The sequence below is a fragment of the Tauraco erythrolophus genome, chromosome 28 (assembly GCF_009769465.1).
Source record: "Tauraco erythrolophus isolate bTauEry1 chromosome 28, bTauEry1.pri, whole genome shotgun sequence".
Taxonomy (NCBI): domain Eukaryota; kingdom Metazoa; phylum Chordata; class Aves; order Musophagiformes; family Musophagidae; genus Tauraco; species Tauraco erythrolophus.
In genome coordinates, this window is record NC_141492.1 from 3,011,270 (window position 1) to 3,036,987 (window position 25,718).

Here is a 25,718-nt window from a genome sequence, read left to right on the forward strand (position 1 = left end):
GGAGAAGAGGAGGGAAGAAAGAAGAAATAAAGTAAGTAAAAGCACAAAACACACAAAAAACTTTTTTTTTCAAGTCAAATCACATTAGTTAGTCCTAATAGCGAAAATAAATGTAATCTTACCCAAAAAAGCCTTCAATACTTGAATTCCATAAGATATAATTTCTTATGCATTAACAGGATTAAACTGTAGTTTCTGAAGTTGTAACAAACAGAACTAAGTCCCGATTCTCCAAGAAAAATACCACACGCTTCACATGACCTGTCCTTCCCTGTCGTACAGCGAAACCCCTGCCGTATTCTCTCACCCTACATCCATATCCTTCAGGACAGTTAAGTGTGCTCCTACTATTTCTTTCCTTGTAAGAGGCTGTCGCTGGACTAACGGACTTAAGTACCTATGAAGGCAATATACGTTTACGTTTAGGAACCCAATTCTGTTTACTGGCACAGGAAGCGTAGTTTACAGAACCTGCTTTTGCGCACTGGCCTTACAAATTCAGCAAACCACTACAATGACGTTTTCCAAAACACAAGTGTTGCTTTAATATTCCGTACCACTACATACTGCTAGGGTCCGTGGGTCATTCAAACAGCCAACGCCAACTGAACGCAGTGGAAGACCACCCTAACGCTGTTTACAAGGCCCCATCCCACCTCCTCCCCGCCCCAAAAGCAGCTCTAAGCGATCCTACGTTATAGCCTCTAAGCATACACGCTCTCTCTACCTTCCTGACTTCGTTTCGTTCCACGCCACCATACAGTTACATTTGTCATGTAGAAAATCCACAGAAGAAATCTCTCAAACACTTACCCTTGACTTTCCTTCAGCGTCCATTAAGAGCTCCACGTATGTTACCTCACCAACTACAAATCAGATTCCAGACGACACATATACCAAGGGAGAAAAGCCAAGAAAACAATGGGAATTTAGAACAATCAACAACCGTGTATGGAGCCTCTGCCTTATAAGAAAGCCCAGAAACACTCCATGTTCTCTAGACCACAAAACTGGACAATTACAGGTATGCAGTAAAGTCTTAAAATAGTTAAACATGTTCTTGATTTTCCTCCGCTTCGAAAGCCAGCTATTTCCACCGTATCAGTTTCCTTGATCTTTAGTACCCACTTGAGGCAATCCAAATCCATGGGAAAGTCTGCAAGATCGAGTTTCCTTCACTTCACACAGTATGTAATCTTGTCTCCACGGTCCAGAACTCGGAACAGTTATTTGCTTTTCTCTGGATTTGAAGACAAACTTCCAAAAAGGGAGTCAGACTGAACCAAGAGATTGCTGACTGGCTACTGTTTACTTCAGCAGTTTTTCAGCCTTTTGTTAAGCCATAATAAAACAAAGCCCATTTTTTAGCTTCAGTAAGAGATATTAAACAGTCTGCCATGCTTGTTCTGAAGACAAAACCGTCTACAGCACTAGGCAAGATGCACTGGAAAACTACATCTGCACCTTTCCTCACAAGATTGGGATTGCCTTTTTGTGACCACATAACCGTATCGTGTACCTCCAGAATACAACTACCGAAATGGCTGCTGCCTTTGAAGTGACTGGCGTACAGAAGAATCATGGAAGAAAACAGTTTTTAACTTTTTCTGCCTGCTTTCAGAAGTCCTAGTTTTTAAGTTTAAGACAGGAGGACTCCAGGTTGCACTACTGAAAGGTGGAGAGCAGTCTTCTTGGGAAACCATGACCCAGTCTGAATATTGATAGTGTAATTTGAGCAAGGAACTGGAGTCTCACAGTCAGGAGTCTACCTCTTAGCAGGGGACAGAGAGGAAGAGCTGTTCAGCCTGACCTGCCACAGGACCAGCCATTTATAGGACACTTAGTGTCATTATGCAAAACAAACATCCTAGAAGGTTTCTCTTGAAGCTGTAAGGAAAGGAATGCTTAATGAAATCACTACTTTTTAATTTCCATTTCTTATTTAAAAAAAAAATAACTCAGCAATTATCAGCATTCCAGCCAAAGAATAATTAGCTAGACAGAATAAAAAAACTCTGATCCATTCATATTTTTAAGGATCGTGTTTGAGACTGGCAGAACCTAACAAGCAAATCCCTTTGAAAGGGACAGGGCAGATCAGAGCATTCGATTACTATCAATAGCTTCACTAAGTAAATGATACTTCTTGAAATAAAGCCTAACAAAATTGATTCCAGCCTATAATCCGAACAGCATGAGATCACGTAGTACATATAGAATTGCTTCCACAGGCTGTGTAGCAGAAGGGACTGCTCTGTAAAGAGCCCTCCTGGGCTAGTCCTTGGTGATATGTGTTGGCCATGTACTGAGTCCAAACAGCATTTCCAAGACATTCTGAAGCCATCCATCTCAACAGCAGCAGCCAGAGTCCGACCAAACAGTGATCAAGAATGCAAATGTGATTCGACAATTTATGTCGTAAGACAACAAATTCCCAGATTACCTACAATACAAAACCACTCCGTTTCACGGAGGCCAGAAGCCACAGGTTAGAACCCTGTGACTTTGCTCCCAGTAACACTACTGAGCCCCTGGATCGAGGGCTCTCCTCTCCCAACCACTAATCAAATTCAGCTGCAATTCTTACTTCAGATCCACACAAACACTTCCAAAGAAGTTTGCCAAGCTTGAACGTAACATTAAATACGATTTAACATTTACTCTTTTAACAAGCCTCTGACCTCTGAACCACAAGATTTCCAAGAGTCTCACGGCAACAATTGTCACTTGGAAAATCTAGTATGTGCCAATTTTGCTCAGTGCTTCACATTCAAACCTTATAGACACCTATGTTAAAAACTAAATATACATCTTGAAGTAGCTGTTTTCCTTCAAAGGACATCTGAACTTCCTGAATAGCCAAATTAAAAAAAAAAAGCAAGGAGGAGGGGAACGACACAAGTAGTGTAACAGCTCAGTATCCAAGACACCCAGTCCAGAGTACAGAACGACTGCGGTAAAAATGCATTTTTTCCACTTGAAAAACATGTAAAACGATTCAAAATGACACTTCTTCCAGGAGACTATTGTTTGAGGCTAGCAAAGGAAACTTTTTTAACAACTTATGCTGCGTCACATTTTATTTGGCTTTTTCCTAGATCCCAAACCACAGTATATCAGAAGATCAGGCATCAGGGATAAAGCAGAACAGCAGACAAGGGCAGCCTATAATAGTGATTTGGCAATTAAGCCGTGGAAAAGTACCAACAGCAGATATCCATGTACTAAAACTGCTTCAGAGGGCAAAAGAAATGCACAGTGATCCAGGTAGATCTTCTTTCTGCTAGAGAACAGTTGGCTTGCATCAGGAAACACATCCTATATCCAACAAGCAAAGAAATCTCAAGCACAAGAGACTGTTACTTAAGGAACTCGAGTTTATTACTGGAGCAGCCTCCAAAGGGAGATAAAACTTGCAGAAAACACTAAGTCAATGCAAATATAATCAAGGGACACGTTCCCCATGATGTTTTTAAGACTTAACTTAGAACAGATGGATTGCTTTATTCTGTAAACCTCACAGTTGAGAAAGTTCAGAAACTCAACGTTCCTTAAAACAAGAGATTAAAGCAGGAATCGTGGCAATAACTAGAAATACAAACCAAAGGCATCTCCAGTGTTACTTATTACAGTCACCGGGCTTTTTTATCCCTCAAACTTTATACCCACTTTCCAGAGAAGTTTATCTGCATGGAAAATTAGGATGTTCAAGCCAGGCTGGTCTGTCAGCATTCAGATACTCTCCAATGACTGCTCAGGAAGCTCAGATAAGTACATCCATATGACAACCTGAGGCATGGCTCAGATGGATTCACCGACCCCTACAGACATATCTGGGAAGTAACCAGGATAAGCTCAGACACAGATGTGAACTTTGAAGATTCTGAAGTTGGGCAATATGATCTTAATAGTTAGCGACAAACCAAGAAGCTCTGAAAGGCGTGAAAGGTGCAGAGAGACAAGTCTCAGCAAGAGGAGAAGCGCAGAAAGTGAAAAAGGGGTAAATGCTTTATATCACTGGAATTTCTTTGGCCCAGAGAGTCAAAAGTAAATACTAAACACAGAAGGCAGCCTCTCAAGACATCATCAAAACTATACAGATGTCCCATCATCTTCTAAGGTAAAGAACTACAAGCAATGTGACCAATTCAAGAGGACCTTGCCATCAAAATAGAATATTTTCAATGTGAGGCAACTCAGAATTAGCCACAGCTCCTCCTTCATATACAGTGTTCAAAGCTTGTGACAGTTTAAAAATTTACAAGGGATGGGGCTTGGGCTGGGGAAGAGACGCGCATTTCACACATGTGCAAAGCTTTAGTTAAAAGGGGAGAAGAAAACCACTTTTCTTGAAGCAGAGACAGAGAAAAGTTCGCAAGCTGTTTTTTTACAGAAGCGGAAGGGAAATCTCACTTTCCATGAGAACCCAGAAAAACACGTAGGCAATTTTGGCTCTCTAACAGCCCAGGCAGGAAAGATGAAGTGAAAAAGCTTGTATCCACTGATGAAGGACAGCGCCTCCTTGAAAAGATGGCTGAGGCCAAGGAAAATACAGCAACTCATCAGTGTACCTGCTGAAAGGAACGGGGAACAAGTCACACGTGGCACAGCACTTCCGCACCGCTTATTCACCCTCTTCTCTCTGCCCACCTAAAGCTTCAGCCTGCAAGCACACTGCGACAGAACCTCGGGCAACGAAACCCAGGGGACTCTCCACTAACAGCTGTCTTCAGGTACTGGTGGAACAGTTGTTGGTATCCAAGTAACAACTGCTCAACTAACATCTGGGATGACGTACAACAGCAAGAGGGCATGAGCTGCATCTTCAGGAGGCCACAAAGGTTCCAGAAATTTCTGGATACGGAGCAAGACAGAAGGCAGCACAAGAAGTTTAGCAGCTGCTCTTCTTCACAGAAACTCGAAGCTGGAGCTTTGTTGCTTCTTTTCCTCCCATCTGTTCATGCATCCCGGATTCGATACGAAGAGGTCAGCGTGCCTGCTCCACACTACAGCTCTGCGCTGAGCAAACGCAGAGACACCTATGCTAATGTAAACAGTCTCTGGGGTGTCCTGGAATCTTTGAATGTGACACGAGCGTGGCCTTGACTGCAACTGCTCCCAGCTTTGCAACAGAGCAGAACATAGTATTGCCTCATTTTACAGCTAATCTTCCTCCTTGATTGTACACCATCTCGCTACTCTGGCCAGGAAAAAAGGTTTAAAATACAAAATTCTGTATTTCCTAAAGGAATCAATAAATATCTCGAATTCAAATACAAGTTCTTTTTTATCATGTGGTATCACCTCACTTATGCCAGCTGCCAGGAAGCAGATCACCATTCTCCTCCCTACGACAGAGCCATTTTCAGGGGGACAGATTAAGACAGCTATTAGCATTAATCATGCTTACGTTTAGGCTCCACTTACATGCTGAAGAACTGCTGCCTCATTCTTCTCCTGAAGCCGTTCACCAATTGCCAGTTATCAATGCTCATGACGTCAGTTTAGTGATTGTCAACCAATACAAGGGAGTTTCAAACAAGAACATTTTTTCATTTCATTAATAACTATGTCATACTGCATACCTGTAATTGAGTTTCACCAACAAATACACTGAAATGACTGAACCAAGGCATTACTCTTGAGAGAGAAGTCACCTTTAGAAGACTGTACGCATCTCAAGGAACCAGGTTGCAGAAATATGAGCAGACCTCAAAGCTCATGTCTCCTAAACCATACTTACTGACGCAAAACAGCCGACTGAGGTGAACTCCTCCTACGTTCAGCAACCTGCCATGCCATTGCTGCTAACAGCTTAAGCCTTCACGACTGCCGAGCGATGGAGCAGTCATGAAACGCCTGTTTACCCTTGGTGTACAGATCTGTTTCACATGCTCTCGAAACCTTGAACGTTTGGCCTGTAATTCTTACACATACAAACCAAGAATTCTAATGTTTAGGTTTTCCCACGGTCACATTCCTGGTTCTTGGAACTACTATGCCTTGTGACAAGAAGCACCGATTGAGCGAGTTCAAGCACAGCACAAGAGCACCAATTTGGGAGAAGTCGGTGACTAATTAGAATGAATCGCAACTCCGCAGCAAGTCTAAACTGTTGTGTTTTAACGAGCAGTCCCAAAAACCAAGAACAATGCTTCTCAATGTTTAGCATGACAAGCCCTGCAGACAGAATGGAGAGGTTTCAATAATCCCCCTAGGAGTATCTGCTGGAATGAGCAGCTGAACAGCAAGGCAGGAAACAATCTCACCCCGGACTTTTCCATCCACGTGAACTGGAGAGAAACCACAAGACACTTGGAACGGAATTCAACATAGTGCTTAAAATTAGACATCTACACATACAGACACTCCTGTTAACCAACGGATCCCGTGCAGCCAGTGAAAGCATGGTTTAAGGTAAGGGACCATGCATAATTACAGCCTGTTAAAGCAGTCTTTAAGACTGTAATTCTTCATATTCCAGAAAACCACTGCTGAATCTCGGGCATCAGTGTTTCACAGCCTCTAATTACGGAGGTTTCCCAGGGTATACAGTCCTGAAGTTCATTACGCTGACTCCGTTCCGGTTTGCCTCCAAAGACAAACATTTTAAAACCCTCTGGAAATTTGTTTTCCCATTCATCAGGCCACACCTTGTGAACACATTAACAATCATTCCTTACTTATTTCAAGCACAAGCGAACACTGATCGCTATTTTGCGAGACGTTCATGACTGATGCTATGTATTTTAGAAGTGACCCACAAGAGGAATGGTTGTATTAGTCACTTTTAACTCATTTTGAGACATTCCAATGATGGAGAAGCCAAGTATTTTCTTGCCACTCCGCTGCATTTCCAAGGTGACTTGAAAACTAGTAAGTTGGGCATCAGCTTAAAGAAATAACACTCCGTTTAGACTTGTCACCACCTGAGAGCAGTCAGCTCAATTTCTTCATCTTCTTCAAGAGATGAAGATGCTAAGGTCAGCAAACTAAGGCGGCTCCCGTTCACACGGGACAGTTAAATAGACGTGGGGAAGGGGAAAACACCAGGAACATGATTTCCAAAGCCCTAACTGCAATGCAGCACATGCCAAAGCACAAACCTGATTTTCGTTTTTTGCAGGTCACCCTTAAATACATTTCACTGCTATCAAATGGCAGTATGGATCTTTATCCAAGCACAAATCGCTACGACGTTTAGGGACACGGCTGTATATACACACACCAGATCAGCAGGAAATAACTACCTTTATTACCCAAAAAGACATTAAAATGCTTCGGAAAGTTTTGTATGTCAAGGCTAAAATCTGATAAAAGCCTCATTTCCTCCCCCCCTCCAAAGGAAAATACTCTTTTAAAAAAACCTCCGATGAAGCACTATTAGCTATAATGCCAACATGCCTGTAAAGGAGCTATCCGCCTGGAAGGCTGCCAGGGAGCAGGTGTTGTGCAACACCCAAAAAGGCTTCGAGAAGTCCTTTTACAGAACTCGTGTCACTAAGTCCACCCAGAACGTCAACTCTAAAGTTTACAAACAAAGTCAGCCACAAGCAAGATGACAGACATCACTTGGCCACCTGAGTTGTACATTACCTTTCTCTTTCACCAGGTCTTTCAGAGACTGCCACTTCACATCAAACGGAATATTTGTAATAAAAGCTCGGTATCTTTTAGCAGGATTAGCATATGGCTCAAAGCGATTTCCTCCTCTTTTGACACTTTTCTCTTTTCTTTTTTCATTTTGGCTTGGTCGTTCACCTTCACTGCAAGCAAAGAAAGATAATCACACACATTAACTACTCTGGCATTGGATCAATGTCATACCACCTCTTGGAACATGACTTGGTACATTCTTAAAACTCAATCAAAACTTCCAAAGTCTTATCCATTCACATTATTTGCAAAACTAATAGCACTGTGTCAGTGCTATGTAGTGTATTGGAACGAAGGTTTCCAAATAGCAGTCAACTTATGTCATAAAGACCCACTGTTTTCTCCCACGTTTATCCAATGTAATCCAAGTTTTCAATTCACAAGCTGGATCTCTTTCAACTCGACCAAGCCTCACTCCATCTCCTCATAATGCCCCAGACCAGACGTCCACCCTATTTATTTTCTCCTTAGCACACCGTACTACTTAAACACCTTTAAGTCAAATAATACCTTGACCCACTACATTTGCAGTCTTACACTAGAAGAATTTTTTTTAAATAACCCTGTATCTAACTAAACACTCAGGTCAATGACTCTTATCCAACAAGACTTTTCTTTCCCTCCAATTAGTATAGTTTTTGGATGACACAAATTCAAAGCCTCTGTGCATTCCAACAAACATACTGAATAGTTCTTTTAATTATTTCAGAATACCAGCTCTAGAGGGTCAAAAATTAAAAAACTGTAAGTGAAGACTGTTTTTCAACCGACCTAGGTCTTAACAGGACACAAATGCCACTGAATAACAGTATTTAAAATTTAAAAAAACAGGAGAATTAAATACTTTAGCTTCAGCCTGTCTTATTTCTTTAACTAAGCCAGTTTATCTCCTTGTTCACTCCATGCTGGTTGAGAAGATGTAGAAACACGTTTTTAGAAAGAGTTCATGAGAACACGTTAGTCAAGAAAAGCTAGTAAAGTCTCTAAAATGTATCTGTACACACACTGAGCTTTTGCTCAATTTAAGATCTCTGTAGCCCTGCAAAGTCCCAGCCTGTCAGAAATTCTGGCTCTAAGAACCGTTTCAATCACTGAACAGATACAACAGCCTGGAGGGGAGGAAAAAAAAAACAACAAACAAGCATGCCAATGTCTGTGAAGTTTTATATTTGAGGAGGTTCCCCGTTTTCATTACACAGCAGCCTACACTTTTCCAGGCACAAGGCTACATCACAAGCAAACACACAAAAATATTGTACTTTAGGGATACAACCATAATCGCAAACGGAATTTGGCTCCGAGCATGGCCATCAGGTGTCACTTGACGTCAAAAGAGACACGGGTTCTGCATGGAAGTAATATGATGGAAGAGAGGTCTATAAAAAAAAGTGTTCCTCAGTTATGTACAACATTTATTTCACCAAAAAGTGGTATTTTTAGACTTTCCCTCACTGAAGTTTTCTCAAGCTTCTTGAGTAATGAATTAAAAACCTAAAATAGATTTGAAATGGGACAATCCCTCTGACAACTTCTGCTTGGCTGAAGAAATAATACAAAATTAGTGCTGGTGTTAAAAGTTACACCCAGTTTTTTACGGTTACTCCTCAAACTCAAACTATTTACATTCCCCCTGGGTCAGACTGCTGTATAACACGCTTCGAAGTAATGCAGTATGATGCAGACATTTTTTGCAATCCTGCATTTAAGGCTCCCAAGCCAGCTTAAAAACACCTCAAGCTTTGATTTACTTGCAAAGAATTCAGACAAGCATCAGCCTCGAACATATTCCTTATCATATCCAGTGTAACAAAATCCAGCCAGGTCAAAAGAAACATCAAGGAAACTACTCCAGCCGCAAAGTTTGGGGTTTTTTGGGGAGGTTTTATTTTTTTTTTTCTTGTGCAGGACTTCAGACACCACCTCCGTGGCTTTCACACACCAGAAGGACAAGAATAGGCAGGTACAGACCCACAGAGATTGCTTAAAATATGCAGTTACTGAGTAAGAAAAAACTGAGCATTCAGAGCTTCTTTTAAGGGAGGTCTAGACAGCAGGAATGAGCCCCACGTAACCTCCAAAATGCACCACGTCTGTGAGGATCCCTAAAAGGGAAGGACAGGTGAGATGAAATTCCCAGAGCAGCTTCGTCCATCCCAGCAAGGAACCACCGAGTAGCTGTGATCAATTTACAGCAAGATGTGCACAAAATGACACACCAAAGTAGTTACTTCTAGAAGACATTTCATCTATTCCGATTTTTTTCCCTTGGGTTACAGAACTGAAATGCTTCATCAAGACTCAGGAAAAATTCTCCTGATTGTGATGCGTATAGAAGGAGGAACTGAAAGGGAAGTTTGTTTCTTTGGAGGAAATAAGAGCTATCACACACATTCCTCTGCAAGATTTCTTAAACATGCCACCTAGACCCAACAGTGTACCAGAAATCACTAAGAATCAAAATCCAGTATAGGCAGATCCCCCTTTCCTCCCCTGCCCTGCCGAGACATTAAGAACACATTTGCATGAATGTTGGCACTATCGCTGTAAACGTGGTGGTTTTGCCACACGGAGCTCGACATTACAAATAGAGTTGCACCTCAATAAAAGGATAAGCTCTCTGGACAGACTCCAACGTAACAGGGGCCAGGAAAAAAAAAATCTGAACAAAGCAGACATCTTTACTTATACTTCCAGGAACAGATCGTCTCCCCATGTAAGACCAGTTCTGCTTCAGCTGCCAAGAGAGAGCTTTGAGGTGTAAACGGAATCTAAGATACGAGCATGCTCCACATACACACTACCCAACATGAGGGGCAGAGAAGGTGATGGGAAGATCCTTCCCTAGCCCTAGTTAACATATTACATGTCACAGTATTGTGTGCCATGGTGGCACTGGGATTCCCACTCTCCAGGATCCAAACTGCCTCCACTCCTGAACAGGCAGGAAGAATCACAGAATCACAGAATTGTCTGGTTGGAAGCGACCTTCAAGATCATCGAGTCCAACCGTTCCCCCTGCACTGTCAGGGTCCCTAAACCACGTTCCTCAACACCAAATCCACACGGTTTTTAAACACCTCCAGGGATGGGGACTCCACCACCGCCCTGGGCAGCCTGTTCCAATACTTCACAACCCTCTCAGTAAGGAAATTTTTCCTGATATCTAACGTAAATTTCCCCTGGCATAACTTGAGGTCATCCCCTCTCGTCCTGTCATTCATAACATGGGAGAAGAGACTGACCCCCATCTCCCTACAACTTCCTTTCAGGTAATTGTAAAGAAGACACGGAGAGTTGCGTATGTCCATATTTTTTTGGTTGCCACAAGCACAGTTCAACTATTTAGTGAATTATACAGATGCTTTTCTCAAAAAGCAACACTTGCAAAGCTGACTGCCTTCCTGGTCCCGTGAAGCACAAGCCACAAACTCAGACAGAAGAGGCGGATGAGAGCGGTTTTTCAAATTGAGACATAAGGCCACCTCCTCACCATACCCATATTATCTCCAGTTAACTGCAGACCATCGAGCCGGCCTCTGTTATTCACATCTGCCAGCTCTGGGTCAGGCTACAGATATGCCACAGGCCTGGGTGTAACAGCCTGCAGAGACCGGCAACCCGACTGACACTCAACTACAGAACACGCCTCAGGAACAGCACATAAAACCAATCCGACCTCAAATCTGAAGCATCACTCACAGAACATCAAGTTCAAATTCTGACTCTTATCTCCACAGCGTTTAAAGCCTGAGGCCAAAAATTAACTGATGAAAACGTGTTCTTTATTCCACAGATTTGTTATTGAAAAAAGCTCTGCTAACTATGAAATATTTCAAAATTAGGTTGGCAATAACATGGGAAAATGACAAGCAGCTCAAGCTTTTTCTGCTTATCATCCCCATGTTTACAGACCTCGAATTGTAACCCCTGCAGATCTTCTTTCAATTTCTGTAGCATTCTACTGACATCAGACACACAACCCTCACAGCGCCTGGCACCACCTTCAAGTTCTCACTCTCGAGACATCTGTCCCTCATGTTCCTAACCCACTCCACAGGGAAATCATCAGCCACGAAACAGAGCACACTTTGCCCCAAACCTTGCAGCTGTATGACAGACGACTGCCCGAGAAGAGCTTAGCTATCCCAACCTGCCATTGACAGAATAAGAAGTTAACTGGGAACATCGCAACCCACGCCGCTAGTACAGCCTGTAACTCTAAGGGAGGCTTTAACCTGCCCGCTAAGGCCCAACAGAAACATTTCCCAAGCTGGATAAGCAAAGGACTCCAGGATATCTCCGGCCGCCGTACACCGAGGCCTACACAGTCCACAAAGAGCCAGGAGGAGGGACCGGCTCCCTCCCCGATCCGAGCTCCGCTGGCGGAGTCCCCGGACGCGCCTTCCCGGGGCGGCCCTGCACCCGCCAGCCTCCGCGCCACAGCGGGTAGGCCCCGCCCAGGCTCCCGGGGCGCGCCTGGGGGCGAACAGCGGCCCTAACCCCCATAGCGGCCCTAGCCCCGGTGGCGGCCCCACCGACAGCCCCCCCCGAGCGGCGGTGGCGGTCCCGGCCCGCCCGGCTCAGCCCGGGCCCGCGGCGCGGGCAGGCCGCACGCGGCGCAGCAGGCCCAGGCCGCAGCGCGGCCCGGCAGCGGCCACCCTACCTCTTGGGGGGCGGATCCCCAGCACCGCCTGCCCCGTTAGGTGGTGGTGGAGCCGCCGCCGTCGCCGCGGCCGCCGCCGGTTCCTCCATTTTGCCGCCGCCGCTTTCCGTGGCCGCCGCTACCGCTGCCGTCGCCGCCATTTTCCCAGCGCTGCGCCTTTGTGTGAGGAGAGCCCGCCCCGCCGGCGGCGCGCGAGGGACGCCGGGACGGCGGCTGGCGGCAAGCGGCGCCCGGACGAGCTGCGCATGCGCGCTGCGCTGTCCCGCTTCCCGCGCAAAGCGGGCGGCGTCGGATCGCTGCGGCCGCGCCCGCGGCCTGAGGGGACGGCGGGCCCGGAGGCGACGTGTCGTCTGCCCTGTCTCCGCGGGCGGCCCCCGCTGCGAGCGCGGCTCCCCCAGGGCCTGTCAGCCCGGTTCTTCCTCGGTCTGGTCGGGCCCGGTCTGCGGGCGGGCGCGGTGCGGAGCCCCAGCAGGAGGGCGGGACTGGAGTGTCAAGTGGTGCTTGTGCGTACGCTGGAGCTCCGGTGAGGCACCCCCCACCCAGGGATCTTCACCAGTACACCTAATGATTACCAGGATTGCAAAGCAGCACGCTGCTGCTGGGAGTCTGGCAGGATTAAAGCTCTTACCCTACGGATCACTCAAACCATTGCCCTCGCTGATTCCGTGTTTTATCCCCGTAAACCCCAGCAGCGGTCTCCAGTTCTTGCTTGGCATCGCCTTGCGCTGAGATTGGAGGGAGTTCCCTGATGGGCCCTTCTCCATCTTCACAACGCAGTCTCCTGTTCCACCATCCCAAACTTGGCCTTGTACCTCCAGACAGCTGCTGCATGCACAGCGCAGGGGTCCTGGGGGGCTCAAAGGCCAGAAGAGGGGTCTCAGGCAGGGCTGAGGGCACACTGAGCTCTGGGGCATAAGGAGACCCTGGAGCTGGCTGTGAGGGGCCTTGAAGGGTGCCACAGGGACACGAGGAGGTTTGGGGACGCTGTGAGGAGGAGCTGGGCAGAGTACAGAGGGATTCAGAGACATCCAGATGGCATAGAGAGGGAAAAGATTGTTCTGGAATGCAAAGGAGGACAGAGGAGGGGGTCTGAAGGAACCAGAGGGGTCCCAGGGGGCTGTTGGAGAGCAGTGGGGCACAAGGAGGGTGTTGGCAGCCATAGCAACGGGCACGGGGAGGCCCTGAGGGGGCCAGGGGGCAAACGGCACCTCGGTGCCACCCAGGAGAGGCCATTCCTCCCACCCAGGCCCCGCTCCACCACCACCCCACATCCAGAGGGCCCGGAGGGTCCCTGGCTGCGGCCTCAGTCTGTCCCGACAGGCCAAGGAGCCCTGGGGCGCTCCGGGAGCCCCACAACGGGTAACCCCCTCACCAGGGCACCCCGTCAAGGCACCCTTTACTGAGTGCAACGGCACAGGGACACAAGTTGAAAGGATAAACCAAATGTTTATTAATTAATACACGCACCCAACAGCCAGGAGCGAGCCCATCACCCAGCTCAGTGCCACACGCACCCCGATTCACCTGAGGAGCCATCACAAGATCAACTGTAGGGAAAGGCCAGCTCCTGCTCCTGCCCTTGGCGAGGCAAGAAACTAAGGAGCTGCCAGCCTCCGCCCTTCTTTTTCCTTCAGGGACACGATCAGCGCTGGTGTTTGGGGGGAAAAATCCCCATTTCACCCATCTGCTCCCACCAGGAAGCTCTCCCACTCACCGCAACGCCAAAAGCACTAATATACCTGCATTAAGGACAACTTGATGTAATCTTCTCCCACCTCAAAGACTGACCAGAAAACGCCTCACAGAACAAAAGCCAAATCCCGCAGCTGGGGGAATATTTCACATATAAAACAGCCTTTTTTAAGCCTTTTTTTTAGCCCGTTACCTGCACGATGACCGTCTGCGGCCGGAGCGCAGGCCCAGCCTGCGGCCCACAGCCCGCCTTGCTCTGAGGAAGCCGAGCTCCGGCTCCCCTCAGCTCGCCGCCCCGGGCTCCCGCAGCCCCTCACAGGCGGGACGCCCCGGGGCCGAGCCGGCGGAACCGCTCCCCGGGCCGCGGCGCGCCGGTGGCACGGCGGGAGTGGACGGAGCTCGCTGACAGGCAGCGAGAGGCAGCCAATAACAGGCGGCAGTCGCTGAGCGGCGCTTCGTTGAACCAATGAGCGGCGGAAAGGGGCGGGGCTGCTTCCCGGAAGTGGGGAGAAGTGCGTGGGGCAGCGGCTGGGTGGCGCCGGTGTCTGAGGGGAGGTTGCAGCCATGTCGGAGCGGAAGGTGTTGAACGTGAGTTGGGGGGGGATATTCCCCGGCTGGGGGGTCCCAGGCCGTGCTGGGCCTGGGGAGGGTCCCCTGATCGCTGAGGTTGGCCCTCAGACCGGGGGTGCTGAGGAGTCCCGGCCGGTTGGGGGGATGCTGAGGCGGAGGGGGGGATCCCTGAGGGGGCTCTCAGGCTGGGAGGGGGGCTCTGGGGGTGGAGGTCCCCAGGCTGGGGCTCCTGACAGCTCTGGGAGGGGGCTGGGGGTGGGGATCCCCAGGCTGGGGCTCCTGACAGCGCTGGGAGGGGGGTGCTGGGGGTGGGGATCCCCAGGCTGGGGCTCCTGACAGCGCTGGGAGGGGAGTGCTGGGGGTGGGGATCCCCAGGCTGGGGCTCCTGGCAGTACTGGGAGGGGGCTGGCAGGGGCAAGAGGTTTAGGCCCTAAAGTCGTGCAGAGGTTGGAGGGGCTGGGGCCGAGGACAGACAGACAGACACACCCCCCAATGCCTGGCTCTGGCCGGGAGTGGACGGGGTGTTTGGCACTTGAGACCACAGCTGGTTAGTGGGGGCACGCTGGCTCCTGCTGCGCCAAGCTGATGCCTTAGTTTGGTATGGCAACTGGGAGCCTGCCTGCCACAGTTCACACTCTTCTGGGTGACTCTGCGCCCAGCACGCACACGTCTCTGCTCTGTCTCTGTAGAAATACTACCCTCCGGACTTCGATCCTGCTAAGATCCCAAAGCTCAAACTCCCAAAGGACCGGCAGTATGTGGTGCGGCTCATGGCCCCCTTCAACATGCGGTAAGAGAGGCTGTGCCAGGCAGAAGGAAGCAGCCATAGAAGAGAAGAGCTTGTTTAGTAATTGTTTTGCCTCCATATGCTGCAGAAGAGCTGCTATCAGCAGCCTTTAGAGGTGACACAGACCAGAAGAAAGTGGGTGAGGGAGAGGGAAGAGATGCTGTGGGTGATTTTAGGGTTGTTTGAAGAGTGGGTACTGAATTTCCAAAGGAGAAAATAACCATTGCTCAGAACCTGGGCTGGCACAGCCCGAAAATCACATGGGCTTTTCTTGGTCTCTATTTTTTGTGATGTGTCACAGACTTTTCTTTCTCCTTTTCTAGATGCAAGACGTGTGGTGAATACATCTATAAGGGGAAGAAGTTTAATGCCCGGAAGGAGACCGTTCAGAATGAGGTGTACCTGGGACTTCCCATCTTCCGCTTCTACATCAAGTGCACGCGTTGCCTGGCAGAAATCACTTTCAAGGTGAAATATGTTCTGTATTTTCTGTGCTCTCGCTTTCTGGGGAGGCTGTGTAGTCTGTGGATGCGACCAGGTGCCGACCCCATGGGGAGGGGGTGTCCCAGCAAAGACGAGTCTGGGCGTGTGCTTTTTATTGTATTTTCCCTTATCATGGCCGATTATAGTTCTAAAGTGTCTCGCCCATCCGTGGGTGGGCTGCAGCAGCACATCAGCTGAAGCAGAACAAAAGGCTGTGGGTGATTGTGTGCCCTGTGATGTGAATGGAATTGGGAAACGTTTGCATGCAGCTCTGGAAGTGGCCACAGGATGGCTGGAGCAGAAGTGCCCCATGATTTTGCTGTCCTGTTTCTTCCTTAGACAGATCCTGAGAACACAGACTACACCATGGAACATGGGGCCACTCGCAACTTCCAAGCTGAGAAGCTCTTGGAGGAAGAGGAGAAAAGACTGCAGAAGGAGAGGGAAGACGAAGAGCTCAACAATCCCATGAAGGTATGAGAACGTGACCTTCTCTACAGATGGCAAACTTCTCTCCTGCCCTGACTGGCTTTCCCCAGCAAAACAGGTGGCTTCGTAGCCGTTGGTTTAGGTCTCCAGGCTCCCGAAGTGTTGTTGTGCTCTGGAGAGGCAGGAGTCAACTCTCCCTCCCCTCAGGAGGGTTCCTCCTGTGCTGGAATTTGTGACAGGCTGCATCTTGCCCCAGTTTTTCCTGTTCTGTTAAGACCCAAAAATGAGGATGGTGCTGATCCTCTTAGTGCTTCCTGCCCCGTACTGGATGGGGAGGCAGTGCTGGAGATTGCTGGCAGGCTCTGCTGTCTCACGTAAGCCTGACTTATCTCTGGTCACCCAGGTGCTGGAGAACCGAACCAAGGACTCCAAGCTGGAGATGGAGGTTCTGGAGAACCTGCAGGAGCTGAAGGAGCTCAACCAGCGCCAGGCAAACGTGGACTTTGAGGCCATGCTGAAACAGTACAAGGAGTTTGAGGAGGAGCAGAAGCGCAAGGAGCAAGAGGAGGATGAGCAAGAGATGAAGTGAGTGGGCTGGAAGAGTGAAATCCACCACGCTGGCCCCGGCCAGGCAGGGCTGCGTCTCATCCTTTCCTCAGCACCCCGAGAGCGCTTAAGACAGGGCCCTGCCTGAGGGGCCTGAGTTCCCAGGAGTTGTGCGGGTGGGATGTAGTCCTGAGCGGGCTGTGAGGAGATTGGGGACAGTCTGTCATGGCAAAGTGTTCAGGGAAGTGGAGGTTGAGTGTTCTAGTATCACTGGGTCATCTGGTGGGGAGATCCAGGCTGCTGCAGGGGCCCGACTGCCCCTGAGAAGTGTCTTCGCACGGAAAGAGAGTTTCTGCGCCTGGCTGAGGCTGGAGATCTCGGTGCTATCAAACTTCAGGCACTGCTTGAACGTGACTTCTTAAAAAGCACCTGAGAAGGTGGATCCCATTGCACTGCTGCTGGGTTCCAGCTCCCCTTACAGCAAACGGCGCGGGCACGGTGCACGGCCGGCGCTGCTCGGCACAGCGCTGGAACAGAGCCAGCTCTAACCCTCCGTGTGCCACCTCTCTCCTTGCAGAGCTATGCTGGAGCAGGCCCAGAGCCGGCGGCTGCTGGTGGACTCCGACTCCGATGAAGAGCCTGCAAAATCACGCACAGAGCCTGTGGCAAAAATTAAACCTACAGACATCCTGCAGGAGGTGAGTGAGGGGGCAAGAGGCTCTTCCACCAAACCAGACCAAATCTGCTGTCCTGAATTTTCTCTTCTGCCCCTGCGCTGATGGAGCCTGTCACGCATGAGCAGCTCAGCAAGGCTGTGTCCCTGTGCACTGGGCTGAAAGGAGACAGGGATCAGTTGGTGATTTTTAGACCGTGGCTGCTGACAAAGGCTGGGAGGGAGCTGCCCCCGTCCTCGCTCCGGACGTGGCTTCCCTTTCAGCTCGAAAAAGACGGGCTCGCCGGTGGCTGGGTTGTACTTCAGCCACGATTTCATCGCTCTGAAAATTGCAGCGATGAAACCTCCTTTGGTTCTGTTTTGTCCTTGCTGGAGACACGCAGAACAAAAGAGCTTTCAGTGCCCGGCTTGCAAGGGAGGGATTATCCCCGCGGATAGGCCCCTGCGCTGCTGCGCTCCGATGTCGATCCGTGTCTGCAGAGACCTCTGGCCAGTTGGATGAATCAAGCTGCCGTGTCTCTAAGCCGGGCTGGGGTTAATCTGAGCGATGTTCCCTGGCCCGGCACTAATCCTCATGCCTGGGGGAGTTGGATTCCGTGGCCGGACCACCTGCAGGCACGCGGCCCTGCCTGGCAGAGGTTGTGCAGCCCTGTGGCACGCAGCTGGCTCCTCGGCGTCCCAGGGCCAGCCCGCGGCCACGCCACACTGAATTTCACTGTCACAAGGCAGCAGGATGTTTGTCTCCAAGGGCTGTTCTGCAGCCATTTAGATCCGTATCCCTGTTGTTTAGCTTGTGCCAGTCGCGGCAGGGGAAGAATACCCGCCTTGGCTGCTCAGAGCAGCTGTCCTCATGTCTCTTGTGCTTTGTGCTGCTGTTTTACCACTCCGCCTTCTCCCGCATCCCTCTGCCTCCCCTCCAAGGCCAGAGCATGCTGACACCCCTGCTCCACTCTGCAGGACCCTCAGCCCCAGAGTAAGAAGCTGAAGACTGAGAGCTGGGAGCGAAGCGTGGGTAAACTGAACACCAAGTCGCAGCTGGCCGGGCTGGTGACAGTGAAGAAGCAGAAGCCGGGTCCTGCCCTGGCTAACGGGACAGAGAACCAAGGCACCATGGCCAACACCGGTAACTGCCCGTGTGGGGATGGGGTGGCCTGAGCTGGGCCTTCAGGGAGGGGTCTGGCAGCACCCAAGTGACATTTAGCTCTGTCTTCAGAGCCTGGACGCTCCTCAGTCCTTGTTGAGGGACAGATGGGACCATGATGGTGTAAGAACAAGGGGTTGTCCTTGTTTCCAGGAGTTGTCCTAATAGAAGAGAGGTTCCTTTCCTGGCCCTTGGCAGTAAGCCAAGGCCTTGGAGACAGATCGTCAGGGCCAGAAGCTTCGAAACAGCGTCTCAGTGCGCAGATACGATGCTGGGAACCATCACAACGGCGAGATAGGAATGGGAAAGCAAGAGAATTGCTTTGGTTTGGGGCCCTATTGTGAAACCTGCCAAACTGTTGGGATTTGGAAGCTTTAAAGAAGTGGGGGAAAACAAGCAGAAAGGCTTTCCAGCACCTCATCCTTCACTACCCCATGAAGCCAGAGGATTTGGAGGAGGAGTTGATGGATTGATTGATTCCAGGCTGATTGATCCTAAGCCTTTGGCTTAACAAGTCCCTCTGCCCTCAGGAGACCCCTGGGGACGGACAGCTCCTATCATTGCCCCATTTTTGATACGCTTTCCGCAGCCACCTGCTCCTGGCTGCTGGCAGGGCCCGTTCAGCCACACGATGCTGGAGGAGCTGCCCATCTCTCAAGGACTGGGCTCTGAGCTGGCACGAGGCTCTCTGCCCATGACGCTGCCTCACACTTGCGGCTGGTGTGGTCAAAGCTGAGAGCTGGCTCCTCTCTTCCTTTCCAGTGGCTGAAATCTCCCCTGCCAGGGGTTTGCAGAGCTAGAAGGGGTTTTTACAAACCTTGGCCCAACCTTGTTGCTTCCTCCTGTTCCTGCAAGGCGGAAGGAGGAGGCTCCAGCCGAGGGGGGTGCGGGGTCCCCTTATCCACCCAATTTAACCTTGCTGTCCTCATCGAGGTTCAGCCTGGGGGGAGCAAGGCACCGCTCGGACTCGAGCTCTGGCTGCCTTGTCTCCAGCTGCGAGCCGCCGGAGCGGCGAGGCAGGCTTGCGGTTTCCGCGCGGCTGGTTGTGCCGAGCCGGCGGGCTTTGGTGGTAGTGGGGAGGGCCCTACCTGATGGTGTCTGCTCTCTTCCTCTGCTTCCAGGCTCGTTTCCCACAGCAACGGGCACCACGTCCTCTCTCGGCTTGTTGGGGGCGTATTCGGACAGCGAGGACAGCACAAGTGACTGATGAGCGACCGAGCCAGCCCAGAGCAGGGATCACGGGTTGTCCCCCCCCTTCCTCTCCCAGCTGACAGCAGCTGCTCTCCGGAGCCCCGCGCAGAGCTGGCATCGCAGCCGTTGGGCCCAGTGGGGTTTCCAGACCATCTGGAGTCCCAGCGTCTTCACCTGCCCAGCCCGGGGTGCACAGCCATCCTCCAGCACGGAGGCTCCCACCACCAACAGACTGAGCCCGGATGAGCTGGTCGAGAAGACGGCTTCCTCGCAGGAGGGTATCGCTGCTGTGTTGCAGCCGGCAGGAAGCCCTGACACCGTCCCACGCTGGCTGTGCCCAAACCCAGCTTCCAACCAGCCCCAGAGCACGGTGTGTCCCAGCCTTGTACCCATAACGTGTTCGGAAGTGCTGGCAATGGCCGAGACTGTTCCTCCGTTCTGGTGTTGCCCACTGCCCTCACCCTACACCGTCATGCCTGGGCCCGGGTGCGTGACTCCCTGACCCTCCCACGGCAATAGAGGGACCTCGAGACCTTCCTTCCCTCCTGCCGTACATCCCTGCAGGGGGGAGGCAGGAGCACTGCACCCCTCTTTTGCTGCAAGAGGAACCACCACCACCACCACTTCTCTGGCCCTGGGCATCTCTTGACCCCTCTGTGGGGCTCAGATCCCCCCTTTGTGGGATGAGCCTGAATCCCTTGTTGTTTTGCTGCTGAGGAGGTGCCATGGGCTGCAGCACGGACCCGGGGGGCTCATCTAGCCCCACACCGTGGGGACGGGGCTCTCCTGGCCTCTCCTTCCCCTGCCCAGGTCCTCCCGTGCCCCCGCCGTCCCCAGCAGCTTGGTGACAAACCCCTCCCTGCCATTCAGAGAGCAATAGGGTTTCCTCGGCTCGCCAGCAGCCACGACCCGGTAATAAATTGGATGTGTCAGAGCCAGTTGCCTCTTCATCTTCCAGAGCAGTGATTTGGAGACGGGCGGTGGGTCCTGACTGCATGGGTCTGCCAGGGGCAGCCCCAGGGACCCCACCCCAGCAGTGGGTGCCCATCTGCCCCAACCAGGGCTTGGTCTGGGGCGCTTCTCACTCTTAACTTCCTCCTTATCAAGGCACCCACCTCTAATTGAGGAGCAGCTTCTCTCTAATTAACCTGCTCACAAATGGCTGGTTGGTGTGGGCTGAGGGCCAGGGGCTCGAGGGGGGACGGGGGGGGCATTGCTGAGAGCAGGGGAGAAAAGGCAGCCCCCCCCCCCCTCGCCCTGTCCCAATTAGCATTCCTCGCACATGCGTTGTAATTAGCCTCTTCAAATATTAATGCTGGATATTGGGCTCAGCCCTGGGGTTTGTGTTGGATGGGGCTTAAGCGGGGGGTGGCAAAGCGGGGGGTGCCCTTGGCCCACTGTGTGCCCCCCCACCGTGTCCTGGTCCTGCGTGTCCCCTCCCCAGCTCCCTGTACCCCCCCTGCCCCGGCACCAGGCTGGGATCCCAGGAGGGACCTTTGTTCTGGGAAGAGACAATACAAGGAGCGTGGCTGGGGGGTCCCCGACCCTCCTGCCCCCTCAGTGTGGTCCCTAAGGCTCCCCCCAAACCCCGTGGCAGAGGAGGGGGTAAGACCCCCCCCACGATGAGCTTCCTGGGGAATGCGGGTGGCCCTGCAGCGGGAGGGGGGGGGGGGGGCGGGGGAGATGTTTCCATGTTGCCCCCAGACCCCCGAAGCCACTGGGCTCGGTGACCGCCCCCCCAGCCCTTTTCCTGTGCCCTGACCCCCCCAGGGGCAGCCCCGGGAGCCCAGAGGGGTCGGGGGGGCGGGTCCCTGTACCCGATGTGCCGCCCGCCGGTGTCCGGGGGTCCCGGTGCCCCCCATTGCCCCAGTGTCACACGGGGCGGGGTCCCGATGTCACTTGGGGGGCTCGGCGACCCCCGTCACCGTTGGGTGGGGGGCCCGTAGCCTTCCCCTCCCGGTGCTCCCCCGCGGGGGTCCTGGTGCGTGTCCCCCCTCCCGTTATCCCCCGCAGGGTCCCGGTGCTCCCCCCGCTCCCGCCACCTCCCTCGCGGGTCTCGCCCCCCCGTGCCCGTTCCACCCCCCCCCACTCCGCGGCGAGGCGGGCGCGGGGCGGGGGGGGGCCGGGGGCTCCGGTCCGCGCCGCGCTCGGCGGCGACACAAAGCGGCTCCCGGCGGCGGTGGCGGGGGGGGTCCCGGCGCGCCCGCGGTCCCGGTGCCGGGTGGCCCCACCATGGCCAAGTGGCTCCGGGAGTACCTGGGCCGGGGGGCCCGGCGCTCCCCCCCGCGCCCGCCCCAGCCCGACTACAGCGGCGGTGAGCGCCGCCCCACCGGGACTGGGACCGGGAGCGGGGCCCCCTCCGCGGCTCCCCCCGCTGCTGCCCTCCGCGGCCCCGCTGCCTCCCCCCGGCACCGGCTGGTGCGGGTGGGGGGCGCGGGAACGGGGGGGCGGCTCCCGTCGGCTGGAGCAGGTAGGAGCGGGGGACACCGGGGGGCACCGGGGGGCAGCGCGGAGAAAAGCGCGGGCACCGGGGAGGGCGGCGAGGGGGCCGGGGGGCTGTAATGGGGCAGGGGGGGGGTGCTGGAGACCGGTGGGGGGACCAGAGAGGTGTGAGCGGAGGGGGGGGGGCTGGGGATCAAGGTCCGGGGCACAGAGGGGATGGGGGGGAGACGGGGAACGGGGAGGGGGGACTGAGAGGGGCTGGGGAGAAGGACTGGGGGTACCGCAGGGGACTGGGGACGGGGAAGCGGGGAGAGCCGAGGGGTCGGAGGGTGCTGGGGGGCACCCGGGGGAGAACCTGGGTGCCGGGGGGGGGGGGGGTTGGGGGTGGCAGGGTCACTGGGAGAGGGGGAAGGGCACAGAGGGGTGGGGGACAAAGGGACCGGAGAGAGGGGAGCAGGGAAAGGACTGGGGACACCCACGGTGGGGACCTGGGGGAGCCTGCAGGGTCCCGGGGGGGGGAAACCAGGGACTGGGGGCCTGGGGGGGCAGCGGGGGTCCCGTCCCACCCAGAGCACCCACCCACAGGGCCTCGGCGAGAGCGAGTACTCGGAGCCCTTCGAGGGGGAGCAGGACCCAGCGCCCGAGGGCGGCTGCGAGAAGCCCGGCGAGGCCACAGGTGGGTGACACCCCGGGCATCCCCCCCCAGCACCCAGCCCCGCGGGGGTCCCACGGCTGCGGCGCCTCCCACCTGTCCTGGCCCCGCCGTGTCTCCCAGCCCCCCCTGTCCCCAGGGTGCCCGCGGCAGGGCGAGGGCCGGCGGGCGAGGCCGCGGCAGGGACCCCAACTCTACGACACCCCTTATGAGGAGTGGGAGACGGCGGGAGAGGGCCCGGGGTACCCCCGACCCGGGACAGCCGCCTGCCCCGCGACGACGAGCGCCCAGCCGACGAGTATGACCAGCCCTGGGAGTGGAAGAAGGATCACATCTCACGGGCGTTCGCAGGTGACGGTGTCCCAGGGTGCTGGGTACCACTCTGGGGTCCTGCTGACCCATGACCCTCAGCACCCATGGGTACCATGCCTTCCCCCTACACCCCCCAGCCCCAGCATACCCCAGCACCCATGGGTCCCACTCTGGGGTGCTCCAGCATCCCCCAGCACCCATGTGTCCCACTCTGGGGTGCTCCAGCATCCTCCAGCACCCATGGGTACCACCCTAGGATGCTTCAGCATCCCCCGGCACCCATGGATCCCACTGCTGGGGTGCCCCAGCACCCGTGGGTCCCACCCTGGAGAAGGGGGACAATGGGACACCACAACAAGGCAGAGCCATAATGGGGATGTGTGGGACATTCCTTTGTGCTCCAGCACTGAGAGGTGTCCCCCCAGCAGCAGGTTGGGGTGCTGGGACCCTGCGGTGTGGTGACACCCCCCTCTCTGTCCCCACAGTGCAGTTTGAGAGCCCCGAGCGCTCCCCCAGCCTGTCCCGGCAGCTGCCGCGGCCCCCCCGGCCCCCCGCAGGCACCAGACCAAGCTGCCCCCCCAGCCCCAGGCACGTGGACACCTCGCTGCCCCTGGAGAAGCAGGCGTGAGTTGGGGGGGGTCCCTCCTCCACAGGGTGGCATCAACGTCCTGGTCACACACTGTGGATGGAGGCAGCCCTCTGGGGTGGTGGGTCCCCCATAGATAGGTCCCCATGGTGTGGAGAGTGCCCTATGGCATGGTTGGTCCCTTTGACATGGTTGGGTGCCCCATGGCATGAATGAGTTCCCATGAGGCAGAGGGTGCCCAATAGCATGGACAGGTCCCCATGGCATAGAAGGTCCTCATGGGGTTGAGGATTCCCATGGCATGGATGGGTCCTCATGATGTAGAGGGTGCCCCATGGCATGGATAGGTCCCTTTGGCATGGAGGGTGCCCTATGGTGTGGTTGGTCTCTTTGAGGTGGTTGAGTGTCCATGGCATGGACGGGTTTCCATGGAGTGGAGGGTGCCTAATGGCAAGGATGGGTGCCCCATGGCATAGAAGGTCCTCATGGGGTGGAAGGTGACCATGGCATGGATGGATCTCCATGGCATAGAGAGTCCTCATGGTATGGATGGTCCCTTTGGTGTGGATGGGTGCCCCATGCTGTAGTCTCCATGATGTAGTTCGCTGTGGGGTGGATGGGTCCCCATGCCGCAGAGGGTGCCCCACATTGCTGATGGGTCCAAGCGGTGGGGATGGTGCCCCATGGCACGGAGGTTGCCTCACGGTGCAGATAGCTCCTGGGGCTGTGTGGCGGGGTGCCACGCACCGGGGTGCCATGCGCTGGGGTGATGCATGCCGAGGTGATGCACGCTGCCACGCAGGTGGTACCACGGCCCCATTGGGCGGGCGGGCGCCGAGACATTGCTGGCACTGTGCCGCGAGGGCAGCTTCCTGGTGCGGGACTGCGAGACCAGCCCCGACGACTACTCACTCTCGCTCAGGTGAGATGGGGATGGCCCTGGGGACAACCCGGGCATGGGGGCGTTGCAGCGGGGTGCCCAGGCAGAGGGGCTGGACTGTGAATGTGGCGCTTGCATGCATGTGCTGGCGTGTGTTTGTGTGTTTGTGTGCAAGGGCAGCCAAGCTGTGCGCCGCGTGCCTCAGTTTCCCCTCCCCGCCCACAGGAGCAGCCATGGCTTCGTGCACGTGAAGCTCACGCGGACGCGGGAGCAACATTTCATGCTGGGCCGCGCCGGAGCCGCCTTCCCCTCGGTGCCCGAGGCAGTGAGGCACTACACGGCGCGGGCGTTGCCCGTCCGCGGTGCCCGCCATCTCTCCCTGCTCTATCCCGTGGCCGTGCAGCCCCTGTGAGCCCAGCGCTGCCGGGGACCCCCCCAGCTGTGTGTGTCACCCCCCGGTCCCACTCCCCATTAAAAGCCGATGTGCAACCCCCGCCGTGTGCTCTGTGGCACTGGCATGGCGACGCTCTGGTCTCTCTTGGGGGACTGAACTCTATGGTGCCTCTGGAACAAGGCGTGGTGGCACTGCCACCGCTCCCATCCTGGTTCCACCACATGGGCTCCTGCCCTTGTGCCCACTCCCACCACCCACCAGGAGCCCACGGGTCCGGTTGAGGTGGTGGGGGGGTCCACATGTTACCCACCCACCGCAGGATGTGGCCTTGAGGACAAAGCCTGGGAGTGGCACTGCTTGGGGTTGACCGCACACAAGTGGCAGGGAGGAAGATGATGGTGCTGGGCCCCAGCTGGGCACCAGACCCCCCGCCTTGGCGCACTGGGGCGTGAGCTGCCCACACTCAGTGTGCCGGCCTGGGTATGCCGGGGGGGGCCACCGGATGCCGTGAGGTGGGTGCTGTGGTTGCCAGACAGAAAACCACAGGGTTGCAAAACAGCTTTTTGAGGGTTTTTCCTGCAGAATGGCAGAAATGGGGGGGAGGTGCCCCTTCGATGCTCC

At 53.9% G+C, this 25,718-nt stretch overlaps 3 protein-coding genes across 4 annotated transcripts; 2 read left to right on the forward strand and 1 right to left on the reverse strand.

The window, feature by feature from the left end:
* Nucleotides 1–27: 27 nt before the first annotated feature.
* Nucleotides 28–12,459, reverse strand: LOC147526733 (heterogeneous nuclear ribonucleoprotein M-like). Its single transcript, XM_086627933.1, has 3 exons — nucleotides 12,320–12,459; nucleotides 7,597–7,766; nucleotides 28–866 (listed from the first exon to the last, which is right to left on the reverse strand). Exons 1-3 carry the CDS (start codon nucleotides 12,457–12,459, stop codon nucleotides 802–804), a joined length of 375 nt encoding a protein of 124 aa, XP_086484059.1. The 3' UTR covers nucleotides 28–801.
* Nucleotides 12,460–14,541: 2,082 nt separating this feature from the next.
* Nucleotides 14,542–20,271, forward strand: YJU2 (YJU2 splicing factor homolog). Of its 2 annotated transcripts, none has more exons than XM_086627743.1 (8): nucleotides 14,542–14,599; nucleotides 15,271–15,371; nucleotides 15,692–15,836; nucleotides 16,191–16,325; nucleotides 16,684–16,865; nucleotides 17,404–17,524; nucleotides 18,457–18,622; nucleotides 19,762–20,271. In XM_086627743.1, exons 1-8 carry the CDS (start codon nucleotides 14,576–14,578, stop codon nucleotides 19,845–19,847), a joined length of 960 nt encoding a protein of 319 aa, XP_086483869.1. In that variant the 5' UTR covers nucleotides 14,542–14,575; the 3' UTR covers nucleotides 19,848–20,271. The 2 variants fall into 2 exon arrangements, with proteins under 2 accessions (XP_086483869.1, XP_086483870.1); XM_086627744.1 differs by having other exon boundaries at nucleotides 18,457–18,604.
* Nucleotides 20,247–25,115, forward strand: SHD (Src homology 2 domain containing transforming protein D). Its single transcript, XM_086627512.1, is given in 10 exon segments — nucleotides 20,247–20,317; nucleotides 21,845–22,000; nucleotides 22,002–22,031; nucleotides 22,033–22,287; nucleotides 22,846–22,949; nucleotides 23,065–23,166; nucleotides 23,169–23,276; nucleotides 23,723–23,861; nucleotides 24,626–24,745; nucleotides 24,929–25,115. Coding segments are annotated over 10 exon segments (1,272 nt in total).
* Nucleotides 25,116–25,718: the final 603 nt, after the last annotated feature.

Excerpts from the sequence above, each read along its gene's own strand:
- LOC147526733 (XM_086627933.1), bottom strand. The coding sequence starts at position 12,459 with ATGGCGGCGACGGCAGCGGTAGCGGCGGCCACGGAAAGCGGCGGCGGC. Across the intron at positions 7,767-12,319 it reads GGGGATCCGCCCCCCAAGAG|TGAAGGTGAACGACCAAGCC; the intron begins GTAGGGTGGCCG and ends CTTTGCTTGCAG. Across the intron at positions 867-7,596 it reads AGACCTGGTGAAAGAGAAAG|TTGGTGAGGTAACATACGTG; the intron begins GTAATGTACAAC and ends TCTGATTTGTAG.
- YJU2 (XM_086627743.1), top strand. The coding sequence starts at position 14,576 with ATGTCGGAGCGGAAGGTGTTGAAC. Across the intron at positions 15,837-16,190 it reads TGGCAGAAATCACTTTCAAG|ACAGATCCTGAGAACACAGA; the intron begins GTGAAATATGTT and ends TTTCTTCCTTAG. Across the intron at positions 18,623-19,761 it reads AGGCACCATGGCCAACACCG|GCTCGTTTCCCACAGCAACG; the intron begins GTAACTGCCCGT and ends CTCTGCTTCCAG.